Source organism: Condylostylus longicornis, unplaced genomic scaffold (genome assembly GCF_029603195.1).
Source record: "Condylostylus longicornis isolate FDR11 unplaced genomic scaffold, ASM2960319v2 ptg000004l, whole genome shotgun sequence".
NCBI lineage: Eukaryota > Metazoa > Arthropoda > Insecta > Diptera > Dolichopodidae > Condylostylus > Condylostylus longicornis.
Window position 1 is genome coordinate 9,650,052 of NW_026577973.1, and position 25,630 is coordinate 9,675,681.

The 25,630-nt window shown below is 25.2% G+C and overlaps 1 protein-coding gene across 6 annotated transcripts in view; it reads right to left on the minus strand.

Moving 5' to 3' along the window:
• LOC129610858 (ras guanine nucleotide exchange factor G) overlaps nt 1-25,630 on the minus strand; it is a 177,396-nt gene that overhangs the window by 118,227 nt on the left and 33,539 nt on the right. For all 6 annotated transcript variants that reach the window (XM_055523626.1, XM_055523644.1, XM_055523658.1 and 3 more), the window contains exon 4: nt 22,606-22,658. In XM_055523626.1, coding sequence (XP_055379601.1) covers nt 22,606-22,658 — 53 coding nt within the window. The remainder of the gene's footprint in view (nt 1-22,605; nt 22,659-25,630) is intronic.

The following is a 25,630-nucleotide window of genomic DNA, read 5'->3' on the forward strand; positions in this document are numbered from 1 at the left end:
AACAAACAAGAAATCAATTTATTCAATTATTCAATTTTCAATAATAAATAACACATTAATTTTTAACAAAAAAAAAACGAAAAAAAAAATAAAAAACTAATTTAACAAAAAAAAAAACAAAAAGAGAAAAAACTAATGACACTGACATTAATAACATAAAAAGGAAGAAAACCTTTCAAGTGCTTACAAGAGAAAATCAAAATGAATACGAGTATACGTTTGAAATATATCTGTCCACTTCTATATACATACATACATACATATGCATATACATAGTGTACAATATAAAATGGATGGATGGGGTATATTATAGGTAAACGCTTGAACAAACTTTAAAAAGATAAATTGGTAAAATTCAATTTTCATTTTATTTTCTTCATTTTCTTCTAATTCTTTTAAATTGAAATGTCACGTTTATTTTCAATAGAATTTTCCAATTTTTTTCTATTATTAAATAACACAACAAACTTATACAGCAATCCACTAAATCATATTAGAAACAAGGGCGTTTGCTTAATTTTATTTTCTTTTCATCTCTACTTTTTTTCACTCACTGCCTCTCTCTCTCTCTCTCTTGTATTTTATTTAATTTTTGTGTTCTCTTCTTCTTTTCTATTTTAATATAATTTAAAATATTTAAAAGGAAAAATCTAGACATTTCCTATACCTTAACCTTAACCACAAGTTTTGTGTTTACTTTGAGCCCAACATAACAATAAATAATATTCTCGCTCTTACATTTTCAAAAACAAGTCAAATGTGTTTTTGTTTTGCCACATTTCTATTACATACATACGAAATAAATAAGTAAAGTGAGTCAATGAATTTTATTTGAATTTTATTGATTTTATTTTTTCTTTAATTTTAATGATTACATTATGCTTTTCTTGTTTTTCTTTTTTTTTGAAATAGCGTGCTAAAAATATTTTTGCTGTTTTTTGATTTTTAACAATGTGTAGTACGTATAGCAAGCAGTCACATAAAAAAATTATTTTATACGATTATCGATTTTATTGTCGCATACTTATGCTTGTAATTTTATATGAACGCCTCCTATTGAATATTATTTTATTTTTTTTTTTTGTTACATGCCAAGAACACGGTTGCCAGATTTGGCTAGTTGCAGGGCTACATTTTTGTTAATTTTTCATAATTGATACCAAAAATTTTTAAATTAGGTACTTCTCAATTTTACACAACATTGTTTTAACTGTATAAAAAGTTTATTACAGCTTATAATTTATTTAAGTTTTTTTATAAAAATTTGATTATGCTTAAGTTTTATAACAATTTTGACGCTTAAAGATAAGGTAAAGCAACATTAATTTTTCGATTGAGTAACACATTCAATGAAAGATTGTGTAACACAGACAAACGCAGATTTCGTAATACATTCAACAAAAGAAATTTCTAAGAATATTATACGAGATTTTAGGTTTTATAAAAATATTGCCGAATTTTGCCCAGAATGTACTTCTTTCATGAGTGAATAACGCTGCCAAAGAGTATTTTCATTATGAATTTTTCATGTTAAGACAATTTTCTCAAAAAGTAAAGTGTGCAACAAAAATCTTAGATTTTCAAATTCTAAAATATTTGAAAAGAAGGAAACAACTAAAAACTAAAGTATTTAAATTATGAAATTGAATATTTATTTTTAAAATCCTCAAATGAAATCTCCAAAAATTTGGCAACCCTAGCCAAAAATTTTATGTTTTTTATTTATTAAAACATTTTTGCTTTGTTGAACAAAAATCTTATTTTATAACGTATTCAGAGGATGAATTATCAATATTTTATTTTAAATTTTATAAAATATTTTAAATTATTTTTTCGAATAACAATGGCGTATATAAATATACATATATATATATGATATGGTGTATCCATGAGTACTCTGTATATGTCTATATTATGTGGGGAGAAGTTATTTTTTAATAATTTAAAAAATATTATGTAGTCATTGTCAATATTATAGATTACTCAGCTAAGATATAATAATGGTGAAATTTTTAAAGGCGTGAATGGTATAAACAATATTTTTAAAATATAATGGAAAATATGGTATAAATGCAACTTTTTTCAATTGAATTCCAATAGTCTTGGTTTTCTTTTGATTGTAAAAATTTAATTTTTATAAATCAAAATCATAAAAATGTTTTAAATCAAATATGATTTTCAATTTTGTTATAATTTAAAGAATTTTTCAAAAACGAAAACCAAATGTTTTTTGGCAAAATTACCTTATTTGCTTTAATGAATTTAATTCAGAACATATATATATAGTCTCTCTGTTATAGCCTTTAGTCTATATTTCAGTCTATATTTTCTTATTATCATGTTGTATTGCATACTTTTAGGGGAAATGGTATAATTAATTTAAAAAAATTTCTACTAGGATTGAATAAAATTGCCAATTAAAGTCCGAGAATTGCTGCTCTCAAACCATTTAAAATGTGTACAGAAGTTCGTGAAGGTTAATAAATGGTTGATCAACATTTTTCGCACAGTTTGGAAATACTAATTTAAGGTAAAAACAAAGGATAGAAATAACTTAAGTTCTAATCAAATACGTACATTATAGATTGTATTTGATATATAAAAATAGTTAAATTTTGAGACTAACTCGGGACATACGACAGATTAAAAGCAAAATAATCTGTCGTATGTGAGACAATGGACAGATTAAAAGCAAAATAAAATACAAAATTAATTTAAGATCCCCTGACGTGTTATTTTTTCATAATACCGCAAAACCTATATTGTAACAAACAAACATTTTATTTAGGTACATTGCGAATTCAATTTTTCATGGACCAAAATATACATTAAATTTTTAAATCTTTCCAATAATGCACATACATTCAATCTATGAATATATTTCCTTACTTTAAATTTTCCACTTATTTAACTTTTAATTTTTCTTTTATACTCGTATGCTCAATTTTTGTCATTCTAATTGAAAGGATCATTTCTTAAATTTTCATTCAAATTATATTTTACTATTTGCCTCGAATTTTATAGAATATAGAAAATAAAAATGGTAAGGTTATTTTGAATTCGTGACAAAAGAAAACCATTATTAACCATATAAACGATACAAATCTTTTTGATTATACTCGTTTTAAGGTTAATTGTCGGTTCGTTAACATAATGGATATTATAAAAATATGAAAAAAGCGTAGGTATTGTAAATAAAAACGCATGAAATTGTAATTGCTTCGTTGTTCTTTGTTCCAGAAAACGAAAAATAACAATAACCATAAATATATATATATCTATATGTATAATAGAAAAATTATGAAAATATAGCAAAATGTTTAAACCTAAATCAGACCAAAAAAAAAACAAAATATCGTAAAAATTTGTTGGAAAATATTGAAAAAAAGTGATATTCATCCAGCTCACGGCTCGGAAAATAGCTGCACATTTCTCTTTGACTATTTAAGTCGATAACTTGTACTTATTGTAAAGATTTGGGCATTTTGGCACAGAAAATTACATGTTCTATTGAAATATTTTTTTAAATACCGCATAAATACATTTACGATAACGTTACATGCATTCAAAATAAATCTCAAACTAAAAAGGTCCAAAGAAAAATTGTCCAAAAATTGCAATTTAATAAAATTTGTGACGGAATAATTTAGAAGCAGACGTGCAGAGACATTTTGTCCTAGTAAAACAATTCGATAAGTTCATTTCATAGATTTCTAAGGCTAATTCTATTTATCGTTTTGACAAGTTTGAATTTGCTTGTAGTGCTTTTTATTAAATATAGAAGAAATAAATCTATGCCTTTATCTGAAATGTGGAAAACAGATATACGAACAAAGCAAAACATATACAAGCACATTTTTATTAAAATTTAAATTTTTTGAAAATGTGTCTAAAAACAGAAAAAAAAAATATAAAACTGTTCCTTAGCTTAAATTTAAAAATTAGTACATTTAAAATTTTCACATAACTGTTATACGAGTATAATTTACGAAAATAATTTTCTTATCAAAATAAAACGAAATTTCAATCAGAAGAACAGAAAATAAAAGAAAAATAAGAAGGACAGGAATTTTTTTTAACCTTTTTTTAATAACCTCTAAAATTCGTATAGGTTTTTGTTTCGGTTCTTGTGACTGAATTCAAGATGTGTGTTGCTGTTCAGCAAATATTTAAATGAATCCGAATATTTAGTATTTTTTTAGTATTTTTTTTAGGTAAAAAAAGAAAAATCGTAAGAAAAATATAATAATCAATAAATTTGATCGTAAAATTAATGATCGTAAAAAGTAGAAATTATATTTTAGTTAAAATTCCTTGTTGTTATATTATTACTTAAGTTTTGAAGCCTATATGTTTTAACTATTGATATATTACCATTTTTATAAAAGTTTTTTACATAATTTTCAAATATTACGAAAAATTTTTATATTTGACTGAATAAGCTATAAAAATTGGAGAAAACAAGTCAGTTTAATTTTATTTTGCCCTTTAAAATTTTATGATTCTTTTAAATATTTAAATCCTAAACTGAAACTGCCCTATAAAATAAAGGCTGTATCCTCTTAATTACACAAATTAACGTTACTACTTTTATAATGCTGAGCAAGTAGTCTTTAATATCGAGCATTTGTTCATCTTTTTTTTGTATTTTAAAAATTCCCCGTAAAATTTCGTGATATATCTAAAAAATAATTTTCTTCTATCTACAAATCTAGAGTCACAAATTGTAATAATTTAAATTTTTTTTTCCTAATTTTCTAAAATTGTTTGAAACAGAAAAATTTAATCATGTAATATAATAAAAAAGCTGTAAAAATAACCAAAAATTTTTTGAATTCGTCGCAAAAATTTATGAATAGTTTAAGTACAATATTTATTAATTCAGTTCTATTAATGTTCCAGAATGAAATAATCAAATTTTGCATTCGGATTCATGTCAAATCTATGAAAATTGTCTTCATGGCATCTTTTTTCGTGCTCACAATTCAAATTAAATTAAATTAAAGGTAAACTTGGTATACCATTTCAAAACTTTATAATTACTGCCATTACGAGATTCAATTGGAAATTTTCATTTTAACTTTTAGAAATTCATCCAAAAATAATTTTTTTTTTTCTATATTCCTAACATAGATCATAACTCCTGATTATTCAACTCAACGGAAAAAATTTGTTTTGAGTTTTTAGAAAAATATTTTCCAAAAGCTGTACGAAATGAAAAAATATATATAAAATTCTATTTAAAATCACAAATTTCACGATGACTTCTTCTAAAATAATATCGAAAAAAAAATCTGAAAATATAAGGATTTAGTCAAGCATGATTTATAAAAATTAATGAAAAATAGGAAAAAATCCTAAAGACAAACAACTTTGGATTTTCATTTTAATTTTTTTATATACGTTTTCCTTTCTTTTGTCACTTTTGTTGAGTTTGTGTGTGTGTTAACTTGTTATAGGTATAAGCATATCCAGATATATGTACACATTTATGTAAAAATGAAAAAACACAAAACACGCATAATGCTTTTTTTTATGAAAAATCTCTTTTAAGAACAGGAAAACAAAAATCAAGTTTGAATAAGATAAAAAAAATGAAAATTCATCATTCTACTTTCGAATTCATATTTTTCATTTTTATTTATATTTGGTCAACAAACAGAAAAATATAAAATAATAAATAACATAAACAAATCCACAACAGAGAAAACAAAAAACAGAAGAAAAATGTTCAAAAACCACTGAAGGATATTTTTCAAACTAATACAAAAGAAAAACTTTTTTCATAAGTATCGCACTTTGTATATAGGTATGTATTTAAATTATATACAAAATCAAATTGAAAGTTTTTTCTACTTTCTACTTTATACACTTATACAAAGTATATACGTAGAAAAACATTATGCTTTATTGATATTGACTGTTAAAATCATTGAAGCATTGAGTAACCCTTCCAGATTTGTTATTACAGATTGTTATTATATTTACATACATATATGTATGTATTTGAAATTTAAATTTGGTTATTTACTTTAAATTATTGTAAATATTTGACAAATATAAATATATTACGCATATTCTTATATAAGTATGAGTGTATTTTATATCCGTGCAGGTATACAGCAATATTAGTGTATGTGTATAGAGAATTAAAAATTAATATTTCTTGATAAATTTTCAGCAAATACAATATAAAAATAAAGCAAACCTAGAGCATGATCATGTATCTTGCTATTTTACTCGCCAAGTAAAAAGAAAGTGAGTATAACCATAATGTAATTTTCGAGTGAGGAGAATTATTACGTATTCCGTATTTCATTTTTTTAAGTATACACAAAATTCATTCACTTTGTTTTTGAAGGTAGGACGAGTTTAGTCGATAATTGGAGAAAAAATGAAATATCCAGTAGAAAAAAATGGAATATTGTGATTTGAAAGTGAATGAAAAGCGACGAGATACACGATTAGACTGCTAATAACTTCTGTGTAATTTACACAAAATAACATTACAAATTACTCTTTAAATTTTTGCTGTTTCTAGAACAAAAAATAAGAAAATTAGCTTAAAAACTTAAAATTTTAATATTTTCTCTCAATTTTAAAGTCTTCGAGTTAAATTGTTTTGAGTTGAATCAATTTCTCTCAAAATCAAATTGTGAATTATTATAAGATGAATTTTGAATTTCTCCAAATTTACTGTCAAATGATATTACTGCTATTGCTTTGTAGTTTATGAACTTCTGACCTAGATAACATTGTACTAAGTTTAAATTAAATTTCATATTTGAATACAAATTAATTTCCTAATTATTTTATGCTTTATCAAACATCAAATTGAAAAAATTTTTAAATTACAAAAATTATTGCCCTGCCCTGTTTTATATAAAAGCTAAAAAGTAAGTGGAAATTTGTACATTATACAATTAGCTTACACAAATATATTTATAACATTAATTTATATGAAAAAAAGGACCACTTTGCGAGTGTAAAATAAATATTTTCTAAAATGAAAAAAAATATAATACATAAAAAGTATAACAAATAGAAGGAAAATCCCTAAAACAAAATCCTAATCAAATAAAAGTAAAGGAGATTACAAAAGAGTAAAAAGAAAATCACTCAAACTGCTCTCTTTTTTTTTTTTGACATTCTCATGGTTGTTAAATTATTACCCAAGCACCAAAACATTTAAAAATTTTAATTTCTTTTGTGACTTTGTTTTGCTTTAAGTAATATCAAAAAGTGGATTTCGGGATTAATTTGAAAAAATATTAAAATTTTTTTTTTTAAATGAAATTTACTTCAGTATATAGAATTTTTCTTTATAACTTACATAAAAACAAAAATATTTGCAAACTTGTTAATTTTTATGGTTTTTATTAAGATAGATATAAAAATAATCGAATAAAATAAGAATGACAATTACATATAGACTCAATAGCATGCATGTATTAAAAACATGGGTAATTATGCAGGCATATTATGGTCTCCTAAAAATATTTAAGAAACTTAAATGAGAACGAGCGTTTTTAGTGTCATTTTGTAATAAAAATTTATTGATAGCATAAAATCATAAAAATAAATTTATTTCCTTAAAAATTTTCTTATATTTTAGTTGAATAAAGTGGCAACTTTGAGTTTTTAAGCAACTTTAAGTTAAGTTGACTAGTGTCTGAGTATTATATTTCGAATTTTATATTAGCGCTTATATAAAGCAAAATTATACGAATAACTAACAGAAATTCCTTCATACAACTGTAAAACAGATGAATGATTGTACTCGAACTAGTGACTTACCGCTTTCTAGAGCTACAGACGTATGAAAAAATCACCAGAAAATTGTTCTTAACATGTAAACCCAATCAAATTTTTCAATTAAGTAAATGAAATTGTTTAAAATCTTATATTTAATACTTATTTTGAATTGTTACCACAAAATGTCTTAACTGCAGTGAAATGCTTTCCATATACTTATTTAATAATTATACCATGACTTTTTGTCATAATTTAAATTTTATTTTACAACAAAAACTTTTACAAAAATAACATTTTTCAAATTATTAAAAAATAGTAGGATAACTTTAAAACACTTGTGTCTTCTCCCAGTAAAATAACCAACATACAATAAAAGCAGACCAGTAAAATAACCAACATAAAAACAGAAACACCTAAAAATTTGGATCTAAATTTACAAAAACAATTTTCTAAATAAACTTTAATTTAGTTAATTTAAAAGAAAACGAAACAAATTAAATATTATAAACGCGATTAAATGTATGGTATTATAATTTAAGATTACCGACAATTTATTATAATAACTTGGTTTTAAACAAATGGTGAAGACAAATAAACATAATGGTATACACACATTGCGTTGTGAAGTGAAAAACACTTATTTTATTTTTATACCTTAAAGCTTTAAGTATACCTAATTAAATATCTAATTTTGAACAATTTTCCTATTACCCACACCTGACCGCACATTTAATCTTAACTAGTAAATAAACAAAGAAATCATAAAAAAATTGGGCATATTAAAGAGCAATAAGATAATACAATTGGAATGTTGAGTTTAGAATGAAAAAAATTTGAAAATATTTTTTCTTAGAATTTTCCCGGAAAAATTAAACGGAAAGAATTTTAATTTCTTTGAAATTTTAATCTCCTTTAATACAATTTTATTTATTTCAATAAAAATTTCAAGGGAAAAAAGAAGACACTTTTTGATTTTGCAAATTAATTCATTTTTCTTGATTTTTCATCTTAAATAAATAAAATATTTGAAAATATAAGATATTCCAGTAATTACAATAGAAGCTGCGATTTATTTTTGTGAAATACTTTAGAAAATATATACACAAATTTTAAATAGAATAAAATTAATTTAAAATAGAACACAAAAAACTGCAGTGACAAACTATAAATTTTACAATTTCTTTTCTAAAATTCTGGAGCAAAGACACCTGTAGGCAACGTGAAAAAAATTCCCATTTAAAATGAAATTTTATCATAGACTTTATGAAACATTTTAAAATTATTTGTTTTCTCACTTAATAATATTACATCTTTATCTTCACTTAATTTTTCGGTTCTGTTGTATTTTTCTTTATCCTTTAAATTAATTAATCATTCCCGGATCAATCAAACTCTCGGTTTGTAAATAGGCACATTCCCTTTTAACAATCTAAGTCTAAAGATTACATTTCATAGTTTTGAAGTCAAGTTATGAAGAAATCGAATTAAAAATACTCTTTTAGTTATCATATAATTTTGCATACATTTAGGATAATTATTATTATTTATGTAGGATTAAAACAATTTTAAGAATTGGTAAAAAAAAAGAAGTTTGAAATAGAATTAAACTTAAACGATTAATTCGAATGCCCGAAATGCGTGATTTGAAAGAACTATAATCTGGAGAAGAGGGGTGAAAATTTTTATCACACTCATACAGAATTTATGCCGTTAACATATTACAACTAACATAATATATTTGTGTATATAAAATCTCTTTTTCTATCTTCAATTGATATTAGTAGAAATTTTAAAAACAGACGGACAGATTGAAACTATTATACTAAAAATCAAAAAATAACCTCTTTTTTAACTATATGTTTTTACAAATTATACTCAATTTTACTTCTGTTTATTTTAGTCGAAATTTAAAGCCTTCAATTAATAAAATTGGAAATCATTTAAATAGCAATAAAGTAAAGCTACTCTCTTTCATACTTCAATAATTTTCTTCACTTTGTTTATTTTTTTTATTTTTTTGTAAAATTTAAATATTTCTGCTCATCTACAATTTATTTTAATTGTTAATAATTTTATCAAAAGGTCTAGACATAAATTATAATAAAATATCATGTGTATTATAATAAGTAATCCTCAGTCTTGTTTTCAATTATATATAGAAACTTTTACGTGTTTGTATTCATTTATCATTATATATATATACATGTATATATATGCATGAATAATTGCATATTTAACAACATATGTAAGATTATATTTATAGTCATGTATATATGTATTGCTATGTTTCGTTTATAAAATTAATTTTATTCAATTATTTAATAATTTGTTGATATTTAATTACATTAATTTTAATTATATTACAGTAATTTACTATAAAATAAATATATATATATATATATATATATATATGTATATACTTAAATAAATGGATTTTGTTAATCCTTTAAATTGAATAATGTACTCGTATATAATTTAATAAAATAAGTGGATTTTAAATAAATCTTGGACTATTGTCATTGTACTTTTTACACCTGTTGATTATCTCTGTTAATTGATCTGATGTTGAAACACAACCCATATTCAGTAAAAGTAAATACATATATGGACATTTTTTAACATGACTAGCAAAATGTATAATTTCATGTTGTAATATTGAGTTTTAATATTAAGTTCATAAGGATATTAAAGAGTTTACATTATTTATTTACATATTTATGTTGAAATACCAAGTGGACTCAGTAAAATAATTGGATAATTTCATTTTAAAGGAAAAATATAATGAAAAATAATTGGACTATAATTTTTTCTAAATTCTACAATTATTAATAAATCATTTGCTTTTTACTTAACTATATCAATTTTCGTAACTGTACATTGTTATAAACTACACTTAGCAATATTCCGTCTTAATATTTTGATCCCTAAATTATTACTCTACTCTAATTTATTATACGAGTATTTAAAATAATGTCTCAATTTTCAATCTCAAAACTAAAGTGAGAACAACTTATTTCTCATTCATTGAATTTATTTCCTTTTCTTCTCTTAACATAATTATCATAGTTTTTAGCACTTTTCCAAGAAAACAATTGGAAAAAAGTGCTTCTGAGTTTCACTCTGCCTGTCGGTCCGTTTCCCTTTACAAAGCTCTACATCAATTGAGTTAGAAGGTGGAATTGTTTTATGCAAATAGATTTTTGCTAGAAACTTATTCCGTAGGACCCTCTAAAAATAATTGCCCCATAATTTACTAAAAATGCTAGAAAAGTAGTGGCTTGCTTGGTCTATCGCGACATAGCATAGTTAAACTTTAAAAAAGCAAAATTGCAGTTAAAATAACTGTTACCTAAAATTCACATACATAGAATGAGTATTCACATAATATAGAATGAGAATAAGAATGAATATACATAGTTTAATTCGTTGAAAGAAAATTTTTTTCTGCTCGATCTCCGCTCAAATTATCGCCTCTCGAAATTTGTGTAAATTTAAAAATGGGCCTAATGTTTCCGAAGCTGCAACCTTTTTCAAATTTCTATAAATGCAGATAGCTTACTATAAGTGGTATACCATCAAAATTATATACACAATTATTTTATTTAAATTTTACACAATTAACCTTTGTATTCACCATTCATCTTCTCTTTAAATTTTGCCTTATCCTAAATATATGCAATAATTTTAATTGTTTTGATATACGAATGAAAGTAATTTAAATAATTGTTGTTAAAAGCGTAGTATTTTTCACTACATAAATGGAAAAATGCTATTTTACAAATCATTGGTTTGACTCAACTTTATTATATTAATATTTTTGAAATGCTTATTAAGTTTGACATTCAAATTTTATAAAATAACCGGAAATTTTACGATATAAATTTTTTTTCATCTGATTCTTTGGCGAAAAAGGGTAACTTTAATAAATTTTTTTTATTAAAATATTTTTTTTATTTGGGTGGCATGGTTGTATATAAGTAAAAGTAAATATATATTTAGTAGACCCATTTCAAATTAAAACAGGAAGCACATTGGGGCTTTCTTTATTTTCTGTTGACAATTTCAATGATGATACTTTTAAATTACATTGTTATATATTTTTTTTATGTCCTTTTCCAATTTTTTTTTCCATTTTATAACAATAATAACAATAAGTATAAAGGAATAATTAAAAAAGATTTTCTTCTTAACTTACTACATAATATTTTCTTAAAGGGTATACGTGACTGTGTGAAAATGAAACTCAAAAAAAAAATCTTCTCAAAATTAACAACAAAAATAGAACATTTTTGTTTAAAGAAGAAAAAAAAATTAAAAGAAAAACTTAAGGAGTGATAAAAATTTAATTAAAATAAATAAAAAATTGTAAAATTGTTCCATTTCCTTCTCTTATCATTTTTACTTCTTTGAATTTTATAAAATGGCATTTGTAATTGTCATTAACATAAAAATTTAATGTTAACCAAACCCTTTTTATTTTTTCCAAGTTTTTTTTGTTTCGTTAATTAACAGCTCATATTGAACTAAAATAATAAAAATATTATAGATTAATACAAAACCGTAGAGACACCAATAAGAGACCATAGAGAGTAATGAATTTTATTTATTCGAAATTTTTGTATTTTATGAATTAAAAGGCATAAAACATAATTAGCCAAGCGAATATTAAATTAATTTTAGGCTAGCATTTCATGAATAATATGTGAAGTTAAAAATATGAGTGGGTATAAAAATTTGAAGTTGAAAACTTTGCGAAAGATATGGGGATTTCAAGATTCATATTGTTTTACTTACAAAATTTTTCATATATTTGCTTAGAAACCCGAATACTTTTTTGGTAATATTAAGTGACGGCAAAGCTAATTTTATGTGTGATTGGATCTAAGAACTCTTTGCATTTTTTGGCACTCTATATTATTAGCCATAGAAAATGTAGACTAATAATATAGAGTGCCAAAATTTTTCTAATATAATAGAGGTTGTTACAATATTTTACAATAAAAAAATTTTGTTATGACCCACAGAATGAAATGCAGATTTGCCTAAGCGAAACTACTCCCAACACAATTCTGACTGTATCATAACATATCCTTTCAGGTGAATCAATCTCTCCACCGCAAACTTTTTGCTAAAGCAGAAGATAAACTTTGAGATATACACAAATTATATAACAAATTGTATAGCAGATACTCAAGCCTATTTTTCTATTGGTTTGAAATTAAAGTAATCATACTATGCAATCATACTATATTTTTCAAAATTTATTATAAAAAAAAATCCTTACTAATTTCAAGCATTTCTACACTTTTAACAGTGAAATTTCAATAATACAAAAAAAAAATTGTAGTCGGCATTTCAAAACTATTAAAATATCAACCATTTTATTAAAAAATTCTTGGCAAGATTCATTTTTTGGCGTCACTATAAGTTTTAAGTTAAAATATTAAAAAATATTAGACAAATATATGAAAAAACCAAATGCTATAAAAAAATTTTCAAATTTTTTGTCACACTTTTAAGAAAATTTTTGGAATTCACTTCGGTTTTTTTCAATTTAATTATAAATTATTAGTTCAACATTGATTTTGGCAAAATATTTTATTTTATATGAAACGAGAAGAAAAGTAGAGTTGACCTTGTCAACTCTGTGATACCCGTACGAATTTGTTATCCTATGTGCGAATAACTAATGTGTCATAACTAACTATGGGGCAGACTATGACTTTAAGTTGCCGTAATACCATATTAATTTATGCAAAATTTCAGTACTATGTCTTTTTCAAAATACTGGTTATGCCAAACTACTATTGAAGTTGTATGGCAGCTACCAGAAAGAGCCAAGAAATTTTAGCGAATTTTATCAAGCACATCGGCCCTACTAATATATTCACTTGTGTGAAATCTCAATATCACAGCTTTTATAGTTTCTGAGATATAGCCAAATAACTTTTGAAGTTGTATGGCAGGTACCAGAAGGAGCCAAGTAATTTCAACGACTTTTATGAGACACATTGGCCCTACTAATAAATGCGTTTGTGTGAAATTTCAATACCATAGCTTTAAGAGTTTCTGAAATATAGTCAAATAACTTTTGAAGTTGTATGGCAGGTACCAGAAGGAGCCAAGTAATTTCAACGACTTTTATAAGACACATTGGCCCTACTAATATATTCGTTTGTGTGAAATTTCAATACCACAACTTTTATAGTTTCTGAGATATAGTCAAATAACTCTTGAAGTTGTATGGCAGGTACCAGAAGGAGCCAAGTAATTTCAACGACTTTTATGAGACACGTTGGCCCTACTAATAAATTCGTTTGTGTGAAATTTCAATACCATAGCTTTAAGAGTTTCTGAAATATAGTCAAATAACTTTTGAAGTTGTATGGCAGATACCAGAAGGAGCCAAGTAATTTCAACAATTTTTATGAGACACATTGGCCCTACTAATATATTCGTTTGTGTGAAATTTCAATACCACAACTTTTATAGTTTCTGAGATATAGCCAAATAAATTTTGAAGTTGTATGGCAGCTACCCGAACCGGTACCCCCGATCACGTCCAATTTAAATAGGGTTCTGGCACTTACTACAATAAATCATTTGTGAAAATTTGGTGAACTTAGCTCTATTAGTTTTTGAGTTATCGTTCGGACGGACGGACGGACGGACGGACGGACGGACAGACAAAGCTAAATCAACTCAGAATTTGACGCTGATCAAAAACATACACTTGAGTCTATATCTAACACCGTTATTTCTTAGCGTTACAAACGGTAAGGCAAATTTAGTATACCCTTCGAACATACGTTCGTACGGGTATAAAAATTTAATGAAAATTTTATGTAATGCAAAATTTACCTTTTAAAAAAAATAAATTAAAATATTTTTGGTACAAATAATAGTTATTGTTTCTTTCAAGGATATGAAAAAAACTTATATAAATCTTAAATTTCTTAACGCATTTGTCAGTTGATAACTTTTTAAGGCCACATAATCTGTAAAGGCCTAATCACTCTAATTCATTCGTTTTATAAAACCAAAAAATATTCGTTCCCATCATAACTAAAAACTCCCCGTGAAGCTCAGCTTCAAAAAATTAATCGCATTTAATTTATACCAGGTGTCGCGTTATAAAGTGCACTGCTGTATGCCATTGTGTAGGCCTTGATGAGTGGACAAAACTTTTGTATGGAGAGGATGTTCACAGCTCAACAAGTTCGGAATTATAGGTGCTTAAAGTCAATTTTAAGCGACTTTTTGCAAATGTCAACATTTGCATAACTGAAGAAAAACAAATTGTTGAAGGAGAATCTAAATCGTTGTAGGAGAAAATTTGGTATAAAATAGTATTTAAAGTACTCTATTTATCTCAATAACTCCTAAACCAAATTAGGTATCGTCACCTAGAAAATTGATATTTTATAAAAATGAAAAGTTAAAATTTCAAATTTTTCGAACTTTATAGTCATGTGATTCCGAAATCTGAACAGATTATAACTAATGCAGATATTCATAAGAAAGCCCTTACTCTCAGGTTTCCAAATCATATTTAACCTGTCTTACATAGGCGCAGAGCTATACTTAAAATTTCAAAAACTAAAAAAATCAGGCGAAATAGTTAACTTTGAACAGCTGGAACTCCGAACCTGTTGAGTTGTGAACATCGTCTCCATACAAAATTTTTTTGGAAATTTGCTAAAAAACAAGCAAAATTCTTAAATTCCTTTGCAAGAGAAAATTAAGTGGTTTTTTAAATTTCAAAAAAAATTGTTTAGATTTTAATTAGAAAATATGATAAATTTTCAAGGCAAAATCAACTTGCTAAACTAAAAATGTTTCAAAAATTTCCCAAGTTGTATAACAAACATTTTAATATACATCTCTTAAATACATGACACACATATGAACAGACGCACATATGAACACATACGACAAATCTTAAATTTCCTGTGGCCTAATTTATTTTCTTAACACAAAAGGGTTTGGAAAACTTACGTACCGTAATTACACTCAAACTAGATACATAATATGTAAATAAAGTAAATTATACATACATATGTGACATTTTTATACCCGTACGAACGTATGTTCGAAGGGTATACTAAATTTGCCTTACCGTTTGTAACGCTAAGAAATAACGGTGTTAGATATAGACTCAAGTGTATGTTTTTGATCAGCGTCGAATTCTGAGTTGATTTAGCTTTGTCTGTCCGTCCGTCCGTCCGTCCGTCCGTCCGTCCGTCCGTCCGTCCGTCCGTCCGTCCGTCCGTCCGTCCGAACGATAACTCAAAAACTAATTGAGCTAAGTTCACCAAATTTTCACAAATGATTTATTGTAGTAAGTGCCAGAATTTAAATTGGACATGATCGGGGTACCGGTTCGGGTAGCTGCCATACAACTTCAAAATTTATTTGGCTATATCTCAGAAACTATAAAAGTTATGGTATTGAAATTTCAAATAAACGAATATATTAGTAGGGCCAATATGCCACATAAAAGTCGTTGAAATTACTTGGTTCCTTCTGGTACCTGCCATACAGCTTCAAAAATTATTTGGCTATATTTCAGAAACTATTAAAGTTATGGTATTGAAATTTCACACAAACGAATATATTAGTAGGGCCAATATGCCACATAAAAGTCGTTGAAATTACTTGGCTACTTCTGGTACCTGCCATACAACTTCAAAAATTATTTGGCTATATTTCAGAAACTATTAAAGCTATGGTATTGAAATTTCACACAAACGAATATATTAGTAGGCCCAATGTGTCACATAAAAGTCGTTGAAATTACTTGGTTCCTTCTGGTACCTGCCATACAACTTCAAAAGTTTTTTGACTATATCTCAGAAACTATAAAAGCTGTGATATTGAGATTTCATACAAGTGAATATATTAGTAGGGCCGATGTTCTGGTAGCTGCCATCCAACATCAATAGTAGTTTGGCACAACCAGTATTTTGAATAACACATAGTACTGAAATTTTGCATAAATTAATATGTTAATACGGCAACTTAAAGACATAGTCTGCCCTATAGTTAGTTATGGCACATTAGTCATTCGCACATAGGATAACAAATTCGTACGGGTATCACAGAGTTGACAAGGTCAACTCTATTTTTTTTCTCGTTTTTATGTAAATTTAATGAAATAAATAAAAAAAAATACTTAAGTTTAACTGTTGATTGCCTACAGGAATGAGATTTTATTTCAAAACTTTATTTGTGTCAGTAACAGTGACAATCAAATTCATGTTAGCTGCAGGTTACGTGTAAAAAAAATCAATTTCAATCTCTTGCATAAGCCCGTTAGATTTCAATTTCAAATTGTATTCCAAGAATAATTTTATAATATTACTATACTTACAAACACAAACATATTTGTACTTGTACATATTACATAAATACTTATTCAGATTTGTATAAATTTGAAAATAATGTACAAAAAATACATAGAAGCATAATATGCAAGTATTTAAAATCCCAAAGGAAATTCATTGACATATTTTATGGTTCTACCCTAGGGCAGCTGTACTAAACCAATGTAGTTTATACTTTTTTATGAAATGATGATTTGTTTCACAATTTCTATCATTTAAAATATTCGATTTAAATAGATATGTACATATACATGTATTGTTTGTATGGAGACATGAAATCCAATGCAAAATTTTTTGAATTCTCGAACTTCAAACTGTATAATTTACAAAATTATTGTGTTTTATTCTTCTTACTTACTCAAATTAAAAGCAATTGCTGTGTAACGGAGAAGAATATTTGCATCCAAAAATTCTAATGATATATGTTTAAATTGTACTCATGACATTGTCAGAAAATCATTTTCAACAATAAATCACCTAAATCATAATCATTTGTACAAAAAAATGGTCGAATTCTACTGTCGTATCATATTTAATGTACATGGAATACTGGTATAGAGATAAAATGTGAGGAAGTGTTGATACACAAAATAATCAAATTCATATTTGATAGCATTGTTAACATACAACGAATTTTGCATTATTACCAATTTCATGTTTCAATATTTTGGTAAGACAATTAACAATTAAAAATTATTCAGTATAGCCAGTCAATGGAAAAATATTTCAAAATTGATTAAGACAATTTATTTATAATTTAATATTGAAAATGATTATTGATAACCAGCTTAATTTTTAAATTCTTCAAAACAATGCAAGAATTTAGTCCAATTTCAGTAATTACACATAGATTGATTTCCATAGCTGTCATATGAACATGCAATAGTTGCCATAAGAAAAAGATTTCACATATCATTGAAGCAAAAAACTTAATGGCGTCAAATCAACTGAACGCTGAATTAGCTGAATAGCTGAACGCACAATGATCATCGGATTTCGCGAGAGAGTTGGAAAAAACGGCACATTTACATATGCCAATTGGAGGGCTAATCAATCTGTACGCTTGTCAATTTTACGCTAGTCAATTTAAAATTTTTTTAAAAAACAGTTTTTTTATGTCTCGTTGCCATACATTAAAATATATTTTCGTCAAATCGAATGCGAGAAGTTTAGGCTAGAATTGGAGGTCGAGATTCTAACCGCATATTGAGAATCGGATTAGGATCTAGCCTTTTAGATTGTGTAATTTAGACTAGAATAAGAGATACAATAAAATAGAAACTAATTTTAACTCAAAACTTTTATACTTTTAACTCGGTAAACGTATTAGACCATCATAAAACAAATGCCTTGAATTTTAAATAGGTCCCTTTCGGGATCTTTTCCGGGACTTGTAACATCATTGGATCTATTTTGAAAAAATAACAGTTTTTCAGTACCTTCTTTGTAAGGTACTGAAGATCTTTGCAACGATACTTAGTATTGTCATATTAGACTAATTGTTTAAAAAATCTTTGAGGACCGATCGATCGATGGTCAAAAAACTTGACCATTTATAGAAAATATCAGTTATAGGTGGCCAATCTCTGTAACTTTCAACATCACTCTACTAGCAGTAAATGTACGCACCTATTGCAAATTTAAATTTATTAGTTCTTTGTGTTCTTGAATGAGAGCTTCAGACGGGCGGTAATATATTTAGATCGACCTTGAATTTGAATCTGGGCAAGAATATGCTCTTGGTGTAACAACAATTTATTGAAAGCGTATTGCTATAAAGTGAATTTTCATGTATCTTTCGTTTGGTACACGTTTCGTTGAAATCGTTAGACTTAAAGTTGTTTACGAATTTTCCTATTGCCCATTAACGTATAGATGGTCAAAATAAATTCAACCCTTTTTCAATCACTAATGCCATTAAATTTAGAATTTTTTTTTTTGAACCAATTTTGTTTTCAAATCTAACCTAAAAATACGTGGACCATTCTAATTTCATTAAAGAAAGAACGGTTGTGTTTGTCCTTGTTTTTTTTTCTATTACACTAATTCACAATGATGAAACAGGAAAACAAAATTGAAAAATTTATAACAAAACCCTTGAAACGTTACTAAAATCAACCGATTTTTTTTTGTAATGTGATTTTTCAGGAGTTTTTAATAATATAAAAATGCATATATAACGTACATGTACTGAATACAGCCATTTTTTTCGAAATTGAATAAATAAATTTAGATATTTACACATATTTACATATTTTGCACTATATGTATAGAAATTTACATATTGTGTACATATATTGCAAATGAATATACAAATGTACAAATAAAAAATAATAAATAAAAGCTATAAATGGACTTGATAACAATAAACAAAAATTCGAAAACAATATGAAAAGTGAAGATACAAAAAGTAAAGAAAAACATCATAAATCTTTACTACGAAATTTTATTGATTTTTCAGATTTAGCTGTTTCATTTTTAGCACTTTTCCAAAAATTTTTTGAAAAAAAGTGCTTATTAGTTTCACTCTGTCCGTCCGTCCGTCCGTCCGTCTGTCCGTGTGTCTGTTTACAAAACTTCTACATTCTTAAAGATAGAAAGCTGAAATTTAATATGTACATAGATCTTTACTAGAAACTTATTTTTGTAGAACAAAATTTTTACCTATCTCCCCCCCTCTAGAAGTTATACCCCCCCAAAGCACTAAAAATGGCCTATTTTAAATATTTGTTGCAATGAAACCATAAGCGTTTTTGAAATTTTGCAAACGCAGAAAGGCAGTGGCTTGCTTCCCCTACCGCAGTATACTATAGTTAAACTTTAGAAAAACAAAATGGCCGTTCAAATTTACCGTTATCTACAGTCCTTTTTTTCCAAATTTTTGATGTCGTTTTTCTTCTAGACCCCAGCCTGTAGAAGCTTGAAATTTTAGGGACTTTTAGACATTAACAAGTAGTTCATTTCTTTAGAAGAAAATTTTTTTCCATCTCCATCCCCTCTCAAGTTATGGCCTCTTGAAATTTGTAAAATTTGCATTTTTGACACCTTATATTTCTGAAACCGCAAGCTTTTTCAAATTTCTATAAACGCAAAAATTTAACGGTAAATTCCACGACATTAAAAAATATAATTATTTTTCTTAACTCACGCAATTAACCCTTAAAATCGAGCATTATGTTAACCCCTGTTTATATTAATTTTTGCTTTATTTCAAAGACTGCATAAATGGTTCATCCTAAATATATGCAATGCTAGAAATAGTTTCGTTTATAAATGAAAATAATTTTAATAGTGTGGTGGATATACATAGACTGTTTTTAAAAGCAGTATTTTCACTTGTTGAAGAGAAAAGTGCTACAATACAAACCATTGGTTTGACCCAACTTTATTAAGTTCTCAAATATTATTTAACATCGTTTTATATTTTTACTTTGAAATTGAATATGGTATTTTTTATTTATATGCACATAAAACATTGTACAATAAATCAGTTAGTACATAGCGATTCAAATGAGGAATTCAATTAAACATTGCAAGTATATTGTATAAGTAAGATAAATATTAAACATTAGTAAGTTAAACATTGCAAGTAGTAAGTAAGATATCATTACATATTATTCTAATTGTAGGAATGAAATATCAAAGCCACTAATAAAAACTGATCTTTGTTCTCCTATCGCCCTTTTTCCATAGTCGCTTCACACTAATTTTATAATGGTTCTTATAAACTATTTACGCATTTATTATTAAGAATAAGAGTTTTATAAAGAAAGAGAACTGATTTAGGAAGACAATTCTGTATTACATAGAATTGTTTTAAAAAATCTAGAAAACTGGAAATAAGCACACTTTGGATAAGTAACACAAAATTTTGGTGGTTTTATAAAATATTAGAATTTTTGTTTAAACACTTTATCAATTTCGATTTCATATATTCATTGAGGCAATTTAAGAACTAAATTTTGATAGAAGAATATTTTATCTAAAAAATCTTCAAATTTTTCAATTTTATTAAATTGTAATATATTTTAACCCTATTTTTAACTACTGTTTTGGGTCATTTGAAGTCAAAGCAATTTTAAAAGAGTATAACATTTTTTTCTGACAAGAAAAATTTTATAATCTCCCGTTAAATATTATTCAATTTGATTCAATATGCCGAAACAAAAAATAAAGTTGTGGTACTAAAAAGGGTTAATTACCATATATTTTAACTGCATATTACAATCCCATATTACGACTATATATATGGATTAAATGCTATATTTCAATTGAAAAATCCATTTCTACAAAAAAAAAATATAATTTATAAATTTTTTTTAAATCCCAAATCAACAATTTTTTGAATACAATAAAATTATAAACCGAATTATATTAAAAAAATAAATATAAGAACTGTTCTGAATTACAAGAATATAAATAATTTTAATTTTTAATTTTTAATATTCTTTATTATATAAATAATGAAAATTTTTGATTTTCTTTCAACAATATGTCAACACTGTATATATTATGTAACAGAGGATCATATCCTTTATTATTTTGTTTTTTTACTTTTGATTTTCTTTTGTTATTCTCAAAGCACACATTTTCTTTAATATTGTCGTTTTACATTTATATTTTATAACATTTCCTTTTCCTTTCAAATACATACATACATGTCATATTATACATATAATATACATACATAAACACATATATACTTATTATCCGTTCATAAATACGTTAACATACACACTCACATTCATAGACATTAATATATACTTATATCCAAATCATATTCATGCATTATATTCTCCAATGTCCTCCAATTTACATTTTTATCTATAACAATAAATTTTATAATTCAAGAAGTCCCTAATTTTCGTTTTCTTTTTTTTCTTTCTTTTCCTTTTTACTGCTTTCGTTGTGTCTAAAAAATTTTTTAACATAAAATAATAATGAACAAAAACAAAAACTAGGGAAAAGGAAAATAAAAAAAGAAGAAAATACAAAAGAGTAAAAGCATCCTTCATGACAAGGCTTTTCGTTCAAATATAACATAAATCCTTACATAAATAAGTACAAATGTACATAAAATTTTTTTAGTTAAGGGAATAAATAAAAAGAAAATTATAAACATTTTTTTTATTCTTACTTGAACCCCTTAAATTCTATATACATTTGTTATCTTTCTAAAATTTTCACATAATTTATCAACAATAAAGTAAATAAAATATAAAAACGATAAAAGAGAAAAGAGAAAAATATTGAAAAACATGAAAAAGCAACAATATGCAATATATGTACTCTTATATACTAATACAAAATTACTATATATCTATTATATGTATGTATATGCTCATACAAGGGCTACCTTATATGCATATAAGTAATAAAAAAAATATATAAATGGAAATATAATAACAATAGTAATAATAATAATAATGAAAAGAATAAAAAGGACATTATAACAAGGACCTACCGGTGAAAATGATGTTAAACCATCCTTTTTGGCTCTCAATTCACCAACGGATTCTGAAAATAAAAATATAAAAAAATAATAATGAATGTAATAAATATATGCATATAAAATTGTAACATTATATTATATAAAATAACAATAATGATAATTTTATGTTGATTCATGTTAACAGCACAATAATTTAAATGATAATGAACATTTTAGGTATTTATATTATTATATATTATAATTTAAATAAAAATTATTATATATAAAATCATAACAAAATATTATAACATAGAGAAGTAAGTATTTAATTTAAAAGCAGAATTACTCTAGTAGCAATTTTGCAACTGATTATTTTTTGACAAAGATGAAATTTTCTAAATGATAGAAAAAACCATAAGCGATTTTTGTTTTAATAAAGGTCTAGTGAGGAAATTGGTAAAAATTTTAAGGCTTGTTTAAACACAACTCTTTCTCGCAAGTAACTCAGAAGTATTTCAATCATTCTCGATATGCACAGAAATTAGAATAGAATTCAGGCCAGTTTTGAAACGAATACCTTTATTTGAATTATATTGTGTCATATATAAGTATTTTTGGTTATACAATATGTATACATGCATACACTTATATATATACAATGATATAATATGTACATTCAAATGTATATCATAGTCATAATATGTATTTCAGTTATTATTTTTTTCCTGGAAATTCGCATTGTCCATGTTTATAAATCATTGCCTTAAATTACAAATTATAAATTTTATTTTGTATTATACTTTACACATAACTTCCTCCTTTCTATATCTATACGCATTATAGATAACATATACTATATATAATGCATGTATGTATAAATATATGTATACAGTAATTAAAAAATAAATAGGAACGGTGAAAAACACGCTATATTAGGTTCATGAAAATTAGTCACAGGTAAATTTATTGCTTTAGACTGAGAACTTAATGTATAATACGAGCAATAGTTGTATATTGGTTCAAGCTATAATTTTAGGATTTCCTCGTTTTAGAAGTACTTGTTCTTCAAAAAAAAATGTTTTATCTTTTATGTTACCTAAAGCTAGGTAAATTTTTTCAGAGCAAATTTTTCATTCATTTTGAGACTAATTTCGTCTTCAAGAAATATTCGAAGAAGAAAATTTTAATTAACTACGAGTACCAATTAACTTCAATTGGCACAATAGAAGTTAATTAACTTCAATTGATAGCAAACAAAAACTCTCATTGTCTGACTTACAAGTAAATATTTATAAATTGAAATATTTCCATATATCAGTTAATTGTTTTGCGGAATATATGAGAAATATGTATGTTTTTAATATTAAAATTTTCAAATAAATATTATAGACAAAAAAATAGAGTTCGGGCGAAGTTAAATTCTGCACTGATATTTGAACCCCATTTTGCCAAAATTTCTCACTATAGCTAGTTTCAACAGTAAAAAGAAAAAAAATTCGATATAAAAGCTTTCCTTCCATTTCTTTCATTACATTACAATAAACTTCGAAGTTTTTATGATAAGAAAAGCTTCGAATTTATTATGGGTCAGAATTTATTTGCCGGTCAGAATTTTTTGAGTCCGATTTGAAACCTCCAAAAATAAACTTTAAACCCAAAATTAAATCCTCCAAGACTAGACTAATTGAAAAGCCTAGTCTTGGAGGATTTCCGCTTCGAACCACTCTGTGTATGTAAATATGCGTTATAATATTTAATTTTCAACAGAAAAAATGTACACTTTTACAATTTGCCTTATTCTTACGAGTATTATAAGTAGATTATCTATTTTTTTTTTCTATAAAACTTTAAATTATAATATAATTAGGTGAACGAGTTTCCCCTTTTATTCTATATTGTCTAAAACTGACTTAATACGAAAATTAAACAGTCCAAGTTTTTTTCAAAAAGAAAAAAATTAATTTATTAATGTTAATTATTGTTGATTATGTGTAGAATAATGAGTGTATTTAAATAATTAAGGATATTTTAATTGTAACTTAATACAAATGAGACCATTTTGAATTTAGTTTCATTGAAAATTGTAGACCATTTATACTAAATAATATGTATGTAACTTGAATTATTAAAGAATTAAGTTCAAATTTAATAATGACAATTGTTTTGTATAGTTTTAAACATTTGGTTTTAATACGCGTTCCGGAATATCGCAAATGTATTAAATTATTTTTGAATATATTCATTGTAACAAGAGGGCTATTTACCATTAACAGACAAGAAATTATTGATAATTAATACAAGATCCAAATTAAAATACAAAATACCACAGACAATGAAAATTATACAATTTTGTGACTGTGCTTAATTGAACTGCCTCAAGTTTTATATTTTACTTTTGCTTTTAAACTCAAAAGATCTAATCAATTTGATCAACATATATAAAGAAATATTTTTATTTTAAATTTTCCTTATTTTAGGAAAAAAGAATAAAATTTACTTAAAATTTCTATTTCTATAAAAGCATTTAAATTATAATGAAAATGATTTAGTAAAATTTATGAACATTAAATATTCAAGGTCCTTTTTTATAATTTGTTATACATTTTATGCCAAAAATCTCTTTCATAACAACAATACCATCATGCATATAAGCATATAATTCATAAATATACACATATTATATGTATACCCTTAATTAATAATTTATATTGTGGTTATATAATACACATATACACGTTCCTGTACATATTGTTATGTAATATACAACAATAAATTTAGAAAATAAAATACAAAATAATTGCTTATCCTTTGTTAATTCTAAATTGAGAGTAGATTTCCCATTGTTCTAATTTAAATCCATTAAGAACTATACTTTCATCATTTGCAAAAATAACTAAACCACAAAAATTTTTTTTTAAATTGAGGTTTTCAGGTATGTGCCATTCATATGGAAAATATCAAAAATAAACTTAATATGAAATGCTAATCAAACTGTTAGTTTATTATTCTGGAAAATGTATAAAAAATTTTCTTTGTAGTTAATTTATAATTTTATGGT